At 36.3% G+C, this 10,958-nt stretch overlaps 1 protein-coding gene across 3 annotated transcripts in view; it reads right to left on the bottom strand.

Moving 5' to 3' along the window:
• LOC106870936 (thrombospondin type-1 domain-containing protein 4) overlaps positions 1–10,958 on the bottom strand; it is a 130,006-nt gene that overhangs the window by 10,519 nt on the left and 108,529 nt on the right. For all 3 annotated transcript variants that reach the window (XM_014917177.2, XM_014917176.2, XM_014917178.2), the window contains 2 exons: positions 9,743–10,493; positions 2,260–2,389 (listed from right to left, as the gene is read on the bottom strand). In XM_014917177.2, the coding sequence (XP_014772663.1) occupies positions 2,260–2,389; positions 9,743–10,493 (881 nt within the window). The remainder of the gene's footprint in view (positions 1–2,259; positions 2,390–9,742; positions 10,494–10,958) is intronic.

The raw sequence follows: 10,958 nt of genomic DNA, 5'->3' as shown, positions 1-10,958 counted from the left end.
CCCTGGGCTGGCTCTTGTGCGGGTGACACATGAGGTTTCTCGAGCGAGATGAGCGTGGCCTTTGCCAGTACCACCTGACTGGCCTTCGTGCGGGTGACACGTAAAAGCACCCACTACACTCTCTGAGTGGTTGGCTTTAGGAAGGGCATCCAGCTGTAGAAACGCTGCCAAATCAGATTGGAGTCTGGTGTTGCCATCCGGTTTCACCAGTCCTCAGTCAGATCGTCCAACCCATGCTAGCATGGAAGGCGGACGTTAAACGATGATGATAATACATACATACAGACAGACAGACATAGTGTACTGCTTTGAGAAAGGTAAGATCAACAAAAAAAGTACTCCATCTGGTGAGAAATAAATATTATTTAATAAACACAATATATATTTTTATGAGTTACAAATAGTTTCATGTGATGAAAGCAATTCAAACAGTATTCTACAGCATGTCTGGTGTCTTCATGCAACCCTCAGGCTCTGCCACATGGCATGACAAGCTAAAACAGTAAGATATTGTCATATACACACATATATACGCTCACACAACAGACTTCCACACAGTTTCCATCTACCAAATTTTCCTGTAAAGCATAGAGGAGGGGAACCAAATTATTTTCCTCAGTCTTATTCTTAGATCTATTTTCTTTATTGATACCATTACTAGAAGTGTCGTAAAATAACTTATCTTTAAAGCAACTGTTAACTAAGGGTATTGCCATAGTAGGGAGCTGCCTTATCAAAAATTTCTTTAGAATAAGAGAAGTTGGTTATCTTATTACCAACGTTAGCTATCAAGTTTTTAAGCACTATGAGTGGGTGGCAGAACTGTTTGTGTACGTAGGAAAGTTTCTCACTGGGCTTATGGTATGGTTTATAAACTGTACCATAAGCACAATGAATAATAAAAATAAACTTGAAAACTGACCTAGAAAAATAATTTTGTTTGCCCCTTCACCCTAAATGTTAAAACTTAAGATTCCTCTCTCTCTCTTAGATAAGCATTTACCAGAAAATCACAAATACAGAAAGATCTTCAAAAGATGCTCAAATAAATTATCCTATAGCTGCTGCTCCAATGTGAAGAGCATCATTACCTGCAAACACTATCAAGAGCCCACTTCCAGTTGTAACTGCCAAGACCCCGGAGCTTGTCGACTCAACCAGATGTGCATGATAAAGTCTGTCGTATAAGAGTTAGGAGTTACAGCAATGTTACAAGATGACCTAACTGAAAAGAAAAATTACATTGGGTTATGCAAAAGCAACTTCAAAAGTCACTATGCTAACCACCTACCTTCTTTCTGGTACATGGACAACAGGAAAGCTACTAAGTTGGCTGGCCACTATGGGGTTTGATGACCAGCTACATGCCATATACAATCAAGTGGAAAATCGTAGGAAAATCCATGCCATATGTTAATGGAATAAAAAGAATACAAGTTATGAGTAGCTGGAAGATAGCATATCCCTCTTAGATCTAAGAATTCCATCACAGTACTGAATTCCAGACCAGAAATTTTCAGAAAATGCAAACATTGACAAGTTTCTTTTTGGTGAATTGGAGAGCACCACCCTTTCTGGATTGCATGAAAGAAAGCGTATATTATCATATCTACAGGTCTCATCATTACTATCACCAATTCTTCTCCTTTGACTCTTTCACTACCACATCCTGAGAATCCACCAAAGAGTTTAACCAAAATATACACAACTGAACATAGACACATATGCAAACTATCATAGACTTAAGCATTTGGGCACCCACCTAGCATCTCCAACCCCCATAGAGACCCTATACATAGAATACCCCAATACATATTCTAACCCACCATGAATATCAATCTATAACCCCTACACACATTTTCAGAAAACCCTTATAGACTTGCATCTCAGAATTCTTTGGAGCCAAGAGACATAACTCTTGTTATAACTCTTCAGTTTGTTTTGTCATTTTTCACAGTAATTGGATGTGGATTTTCACCTCCAATAATGGAGAGCAGTCACCATTTCTATTTTTTTCATTCCTGCTGTCTCTTTTGAGCACACGCTATATAACCATGTTGTTATAAAACATCTGGTTTAATACCCAGTGTGAAACCATTTGATAAGACTGGCCATAATGAATATATAATACCATACACTGTACACTTTGATTAATATATATATATATATATATATATATATATATATATATATATATGCATATATATATGCATGTATGTATATATGTATATTTATGGAAACTATTTAAATAAAACTCACCGTGCAGGACAAGGAGCTGTGTTGCAGACAGTCGTCTGGGTGGGTAGCTTTGTAGAGGGGTTACAGTTGGCATCTGTTACTATGGTCTTTGAGTTGGTCTTCACACAAACAATTTTGGTTTCCTGTGTTCCTGGAGGAAAATAACAGAGAATGTTTATATTCTAAATATTTGTAATATTGACTAAACCACAAGCAATGTCATGCAAGGAGCGAGAGACTTTGATGTGTAATCATAATTCCAAATAACTGCCTGTTTGTAGAGTTATTGTGGAAACTGCAGTGACAAAGCGATGAGGGGATGGGGCTCTTATCATTATGGCGCTAATGGTTTTACCATTTATAATAAATATGTAATGGCAGATAGTACGCTACTCTGCTATGATAAACAAAAGAGATTAAAACTGTTTTAGTGTTGTTCTAGTGGTATAATTTTACATGCATGTACTAAAGAAATATGAGAGAAAAGATGACCTAATTGAAAAGGTCCAAAACAAGCAGCTGATTGGATAAACAAATTGTACTCTGTTAGTTGAAGATATTTAACTTTCAACAGCTGAATTCTGTAAATTATGGGAATTTGTATAATCCAGTGTTGTGAATGGTTGCATCACTCTGGAACTGTTAAGTCATTAGTTGGATTGTAATGCTAAGTTCAGTTCTTCTGATAGGAGAAAATATCAGGAGTAGAAGAGAATTCAGATAACGGCATATGTTCTTGTGGTTCTGGTGTTGACCTCACAATTATAAAGATTAAATTACTGGACTGAGCGATATGTTGTTCCTTGAGCAAAGCACTTCATTTTACATTTTCCAAGCCCAGTCAGCTGAAGATTAGTACCAGCTAAGTGCTGGTGCAGTCCCCTGCCCCCCTCTCTCTCTCCCCAACAGTTATAATTCTCAATGTTCAGCTTAATTAAGGGTGGGGGGGGACCAAGAAGCTATTTACATCTGCTTCCAATTACATAGGCACCTAAAACAATTAGTGAAAGCATAGAACAAACTTGCTGGTGTGCAGAAACTATTTATGGTACCCTGAATACATGAAGAAAATAGAATAAAGGAAATAAATGAAGTGCAGTGAATTGGTGATGGATAACAACCAAAGCAGAAGCTGATAAAATGCATAAAGCTTCTACATGGTCATTCAGCTTGTCAGACATAGAAACAAAATGTCTCTCAAATCACATCTTATTAAATTGAAGAAAAGTGACATAGGTAATGTAGTCGTAGATAACTACTGGAAAAGACAGGATGGTTACAGCTGGTATGTGTTTGACTATAAGTCTGCTTGATCAGGGCTGACCTAGGGCTAAACAACAACAAAAGAACAATAACAGCAACATCAGTAACCACCACTACTATAACAATGACAGTAACATATTACTCATTAATGTTCAGACAACTACAGTGTCTTATTTCCATTGTCATCTGTTCTATATAAGGAGGTAAGGAAATGATCCTCACCTTGCTCGTATGAAAACAGGTCAATATGTTTACAGCTGAAAGCTCAATCCATGATCTGCTCAGTCACTTTGATCCATTGAATAAGAACATCTTGTTTTACTTATAAACTCTGTTTTCCCTAAATTTACTTTAATTTGAACTCACTTTCCTTTATTCCATTTTCTCAGTTTAGTAATAAATTTTTGGGAATATATCAAGCTAAGTGCAGAGTCTTTGCATATTCTCAAGACATGCTAGAAATGACAACAGAATTACCCTACTGTCCTGAAAATAGAAGAACATATAAAACTATGAAATCTTCAATACATAACGTCTGAAAAATAGAAAAGGGATGGTCATGGCTAGACATCTCTGGAAAAGGAACTGACTATTGGCTAAACAACAACATTGTTAGGCTGTATATGATATGATAACTTGATGGACTTGTCTCGGACTCAATGTCTTTGTTCTCATATGCAGCTGTTTTTGAGAACTTCTATATGCTGATAATCTAGTTGAAATTAGAGAAGAAATTTGACACATGGGACCAAAACCAAGAATTGAAAGATCTCAAGGTAAACTTAACAAAGAATAAAATCTTAGTTAGTTGGAAAGAAGACAGGACCCTGATATTATCAGGCAAATAGCCTTGCTCAATTTGCAGAAAATAGGTATGTATAAAATCCATGAAGTGTATTCAGTGTAAGCTATGGACTCACAAAAGTTTATAACTAAATCACAGGAAGATAAACTTTATATATGACAGATGTACTGGAGCAGTATGTAGTAAGATTGAACTAGAAACAGATCTTCTTGAGTACTTGACTAGATCACTAGAAACAGTTAAGAGATTTTATTACCTAAGAGACATAGTTAGGAGAAGTGGTTATTCAGAAAGTATAGTAGCCAGGGTAGAAATGACTTAGAGCAAGACAACTCGTCCAACCCATGCCATCATGGAAAGTGAATGTAAAATGATAATGATAATGGTAATGATGATGCATGCATGTATGCATGAGCATGCACACACACACACACACACACACACACACAAACATCCACACACCAAATTTAACCTTGGCAGGATCTGAAAGGCAAAAAATATTTTCTCAATCATTTGAAGTGATGTTCTCTCACTTGTGGCAAATTATTATCTTAAACTTGTTTGAAATATTAATTATCAAAGTAAAGTTGACATTTGACATTTTAAAGAAATAATTAATTACATACTTTGAAATAAACAGAAACTAAATTCTTTTATATGTTTCACTCTAGGAGTAAGTTAGAATTTGTTGATTAAACCCTTGATGATAGTGAGAGAGAGAGAGAGAGAGTAACCCCTGACAGAGATTGTAGCTGAGAGGGATGGAAGTTGCCAATTTGTAATGTTTAGTGCTCCCTTTACAGCAGAAGTGCAGACAATTTAATTACATCAAAATACACAACTTTGTAAGAAGTACAAACTTGATTTAAGACACAGACCATAATGGTGTGTGCGTGTATATATACTGTGTGTGTATAAATGAAAAGGAAGCAATGAACAATAAATTGGGGACTGTTATCTAAGCAGGAACACAAAGCTATTATAGAATATTACCAGAAATCCCTCAGCCCCCTGAATTACGCCCCCATATTTGTAGTCCAGCAACTTATTGCTAATTTAATGTCAATGAAATACAAATACTTGACAAGCAGGAATAGACTTCCTATAAACCCTTAGGGATCTGTTGTTTATATTATAATGTAATTTGTTCTGCAGGCTATTCCTTGTTATGTAAGCACCCAGATGTCAGCCTAATAGCACTAACCAAACCATGCCAGCTGTATGCTACACAGAACAATGACTACTGTGGGAGATATAATACAATTCCTACATGGTACTTCATTATTAGTGCAGTCAGACTTACATCTCTCCCTGTTGGCATGGTTTCTTTGATTCAGATGAAGGTAATGTGTTAGTGCAATTCTGAGTTTCTCATAAAACCTCAAAAGATTGTAAATCTCTTTACAGTTTAGCTACTTTGATTCCCATAAATTTTCTATTTCAGTAAATCAATTGTTGAAGGATTAACCCTAAATAAGAGTGAGTTGGATCAAAATGACACCATCCAAACCATCCACACATGCTACTAAAAATATGCCATTCTCTTCTTTCATCCAACATTTTGTTTCTCATAAAACAAATCACCCCCTTTAAATAATCAATTAAGTTCCACTTCAGAACTCATCAGATGAAGCTATAACTGCTGAAGGCTGTCTTTGGGTGACACATGTAGGGGTTAAGTTGAACTTTAGTGTATGGAGGGGTAAGTCAGTTCCTTATAGATGTAGGAGAAATTCAGCCTCTTATGTATATATATATTTATCGCTCATCTGTATATTATCTTCCACATTATTTCCGGGGGAGTTGAACCCCACATAAAAAGATCAATGAATTACTCATATGTTTCACAGTGCTAGTACTGTTGTTTACTAAAGACCGTTGTTCCTAGTATGTACTACATATCAGTGGCTAAATGGACTGGATTACCGAGCATTGTGCAGGTGAAAAAATATGACATCACATCGTACAGTCTAGCACTGTATATATTCCACTAATTACAATTGTAACACTAGATATGCGAATCACAGGTATACATCTGATACTGCATACTGCATCACTGGTTTTATAGATAACAGTTGGATATCAAATATAGTATAACTGTATCACTAGATCTAGTGATCAAAGTTGTACTACAGGTATAGTACAACTGTATCACTGTATCAGTGGATTACAGCTGCTCAACTGAATATTTTATATTCCATAGACTCGTTCAGTTATGTTTGACATGGTGTTTTGCTGCAACAATAACAATTCTTTGCAAAATAAAAATATTTAAAAAGGTCCATGACCTCAGCCCTGGGCTAAAACCAGTAAAAGATAAAAGATATATTTTTATAGGGATTTCTCAAGTGTCGAAGCTGTTTCCTATCTAAGATAATCTTGTTATTCTATATTTTTAGAGTTTGAAAATATTTTTCTTGCATTAGTTGAAATAACATGACTAGTTTGTATGTGATAAGTGAAGTTATGGGGATCTGGTTCCTATGAAGTCTGGTTATCTCTTACAGGGTTTCAGTTTGATTGTAAGTGTTGGAGTTCCCCATACTTTTTGGGAAAGGTCAAAATACCTCTGGTACCATCACCATTGGGAACCAATGAAAGGACGTATTATAAGCTAACTGTGCACTCTGTTACCTTTAGTATTCAGTCTAAATTACAAATTTTCAACAGCTTTTCAAGAACAAATTACTTTGATAAAACATGGATACTCTATATCTTTTGATTTCTAACAAATTCTGTTGCGATACACCAAATGTTGGTGGGCCTGGAATTTACAAGGATCTGCTGCAAAGTTCAGAGGCTGACCAAGACACTTTCATGAGGTGTGACCAAACAGGGTTTATTTTTCAACATTATGGTCCATACACTTCTTCCATTGGTGTTGCAGTGCTTGGATCCTATTGATGGAGAAACTTTCATCCTGTTGGTTAAAAAAATCATCATCATCATTGTCATCATCATCATCAGTAGCAGCAGCATTTAACGTCTGCTTTCAATGCTGGCATGGGTTGGACAGTTTCACTGAAGACTGGCAAGCCAGCGGGATGCACCAGGCTCCAATCTGATCTGGCAAGGTTTCTACAGCTGGATGCCCTCCCTAATGCCAACCACTCCAAGTGTGTACAGGGTGCTTTTTACATGCCACTGGCACAGGGGCCAGTCAGGTGGCAGTGGCATTGGCCACGACTATGGTTCCACTTGACTCAACAGCATATTACCTGATGATTGAAGGATACTTTTAAATGAGCCAGTTATGTGACACTGGCATCAGCCATGTCTATGATGTCACTTAGTTTGCCAGGTCTTCTTAAGCACAGCATTATCTCCAAAGGTTTCGGTCCAAAGGTCATCACCACCTCATCCCATGTCTTCCTGGGTCTTCCTCTTCCACACCTACACATATACATACATACACACCTACACATATACATACATACATATACAAACATGTACATAAATACATATTGAAAGTAATAGAAATGAAACTAATATATATGTAGATAAATAATGAAATTAGTTGAAATTGAAACCATGTAATAGTGAAAGTATTAACAGAGATGTTATTGTTTCACTTTTGACATGTAATACAGAAATGGTGTAAGAGGTCTGAGATTGCTCCGGGCTCGCATTAGGCAAGAAGTTGAACATTTTTTGGGCCCATGACAGACAGACATTCTCAGCTTTAGATATATAGATATATATATATTGTACAATACAAACAAGTTGATATTTTTTTCCCCTCAAATGTAGTATTGCAGTTAAAACAGCAGAGGGGAGAGAGAGAGAGAGAGAGAGAGAGAGAGAGAGAGAAAGAGAGAGAGAGAGAGAGAGATGTATGAATAAGTATATTTTGTATTAGAATATTTTTCTGTTAATCTAAATGCAATGTCTGGTCACATTAAGCTGTGATACATTTACTGAAGACCACTGAAGATGATTCTGTCTCAATGTTAATCTTGTTATTTTAGCAAGTTTGGAAAATTTGCTTATTTCCGCCAAACTAGTCAGACATCTGCTACAAGATTCTCATAACTGGGAACACAAACTTATCAAAACATTTAAGTGGGTGATGTGTGTGTGTGCTATGTGAAAGGAGAATGAAAATAAAATATCCTGACACCAGTTTCAAAATGATATGGTTATCTGTGATAAACTTCAATGAGGGTTTATAGTTTGTCATAACGAAGCCTGTAAATAAATCTCATCTGCAGTTGATTGGTAAGAATTTAACTGTCAATTGAGAGTGAAAACAATGTCAAGAGATAAAGCAGTTAAATGAAGCAACAGCAGCTGTTATACATTTTCTGTTAAGATTGTCTGTAAGAAACTGTTTCTGTGGTGTCACCTACTTGGCTTTGCACAGTTTGTGTTTGGAAGCTGGTGCTGGGTGACTTCAACACGTAAACTGTGTTACAAATCTAATGTAGAAGTGTGAAATATTTATTTATTTATGGGTTTCAGCCAAGTGGCTGTGGTCATGCTGGAGCACCACCGTGTAAGAATGTAAGAATGTAAGAAACTGATCTGTGTTATTTGAAGAAAAGTTATAAAGAAAGTAAAATCATTTGTAGTCTTTGATTCTTTGAGTGATTTTAATCTTTTATGAAGGACCCATCCAAAAGTTATTCTTCCTGTTTATAATTCCTTATAACTAAACAAATTCAGTCTTAAGATGTAACTAACAACTGACTGTACAGTATGGTTGTCCACAAGGTGGTACCATGGGATCTCAGGTACTGTAAATATACAGGTCATGTTTAGTCATTTGATAGTGTACTGTAGGTCCTTATCAACAGCAGAAACGGGGCTGAATAACAGAAAGAACAACAACAAATATCTATTGATTACAACCTAAATATCTGTTATTATAGCTGAAACATCAGTTAATTAAAATTTAAATATCTGTTAATTATAACCTAATTTTTTATTATAATTAAAAGTATCTGTTAATTAACTATCAATTGTTGACTTTTCTCACTTTTATCAGTAAATGTCATAGGATCTATTTTGCAATTGGTTTGAAAGTAATGTTGATGATGATGGTGACAGTGGTAGTGATGGTGCTGTAGTTAGTAGTGGTGGTAGTCAAGGGATTTAAGACAACAATTGTTATATGGATTGAACTGCTAACCTTGAGGTCAGTGGTATTTACTTATCCAACATCAACTTCGTTAGCACTGCAATAATGATTGTTGGTGCTATTACTTGTCACTGTTTCATGTTCATTTCAGTTGGAACTGTCTGTTAACTGGACATAAGTGTATCTAGACTACTTTATCCAATGTGTCTGTTTTGAAAGATGGTACAGAATTATTTCTGGAAGCTTCAGCTGCAAATGTAAGTCAGCTTAGGATGATGAGGAAGATGATGATGATGATGATGATAATGATGATGATGATAATGATGATGATGACAATGATGAATCTTTGTACTTACCTCCACCACATGGCTCAGAACATTTGGTAAATCCCACAATATTCCATGTATAAGTAACTTCCAACTGATCTGATGTCCCTGTGTTTGAATTAGGCACCACAGGAACATTATTATGCACTTTAGTTAAGTGTAATTTAGAATGATGCTGCCTTTGTTCTGGTTTATGAAGGTTATTACCATATCGTGTATGATTGGAGTAAAACTTGCTGGCTGAGAAATACTGTCGATTAGAAGTTCTGTAAGCAGCATAACGAGAACCACTGACTCTATTGCCTTGATTGTTTAGGTAAGGTCTGAGGTGCTTCTCTCGACCCGTAGTTGAATCGTTAATTTTTGAAGAAACAATTCTAGAATATTGATTTTGGTGGTGAGGATAGGGTCTCCGACGACTGGCTCGAAGATTAGAGTTCCATTTATGTCCTGAATTTGGACTCCCAGATGATGAACCAAGAGCTTGGTTTGAGTCAAATGAAGGAATATAGTAAGGTCCAGGACGTCTGTTAATATTCCTAGAATTACTGAGATGCTTTGTCCCCAAGAAATTCTGGTGTTCACTGTCCTGACGATGATGTTGTTGATGATGATGGGGATAGTGATGATTACGGTGTGACCGTTGACCATGACGTTGAGATTCCAACGGATTAACCCTTTCTGAAACATCACTTTTCATTTTATCAAGTATCGTTGGAACCATTCCAGTTGGAATGGAATATTCATAAAATATTCCTGGGTTTCTGTCATAGACTAACAGCTGAAATTGAGAAAGGCAGGTGAATATTGTATTAGTTATTTTCATTATTTTCAACAACCGGTATTAACAAACACTCACACGCACATGCACACACACACACATTCACATATACATATATAAAAGATATTAAGTATTTGGTAAATTGCAACAATTTCCATCCAAGAATGATATGAACTGATGTGCAAACTAAAAATACTCACAACGATTACTAATCCTGTACAAAACTCAGGTAGTACCCACACTGGAAAATTGCTTTCATCTTTCATATGGTGCTGATACTGCATACCGTTTTACTTCTAATACAATAGCTTGATTAGTTTTGCACCACTTCCTGACAGGTAATCCTGGTTCACATCTCTCTCCACCTCTTGCCACACAAATTGTGTCCACTCCAGGTCTACACTAACCACTGCACCTAATTTCTCCTCTCCACAATGTAGCTTCATTAGTATTTGCCCCCCCCCC

Source organism: Octopus bimaculoides, chromosome 12 (assembly GCF_001194135.2).
Source record: "Octopus bimaculoides isolate UCB-OBI-ISO-001 chromosome 12, ASM119413v2, whole genome shotgun sequence".
NCBI classification, from domain to species: Eukaryota; Metazoa; Mollusca; class Cephalopoda; order Octopoda; family Octopodidae; genus Octopus; species Octopus bimaculoides.
Note: the sequence above shows the minus strand (reverse complement) of the source record. Positions and strands in the feature narration are given on the sequence as shown.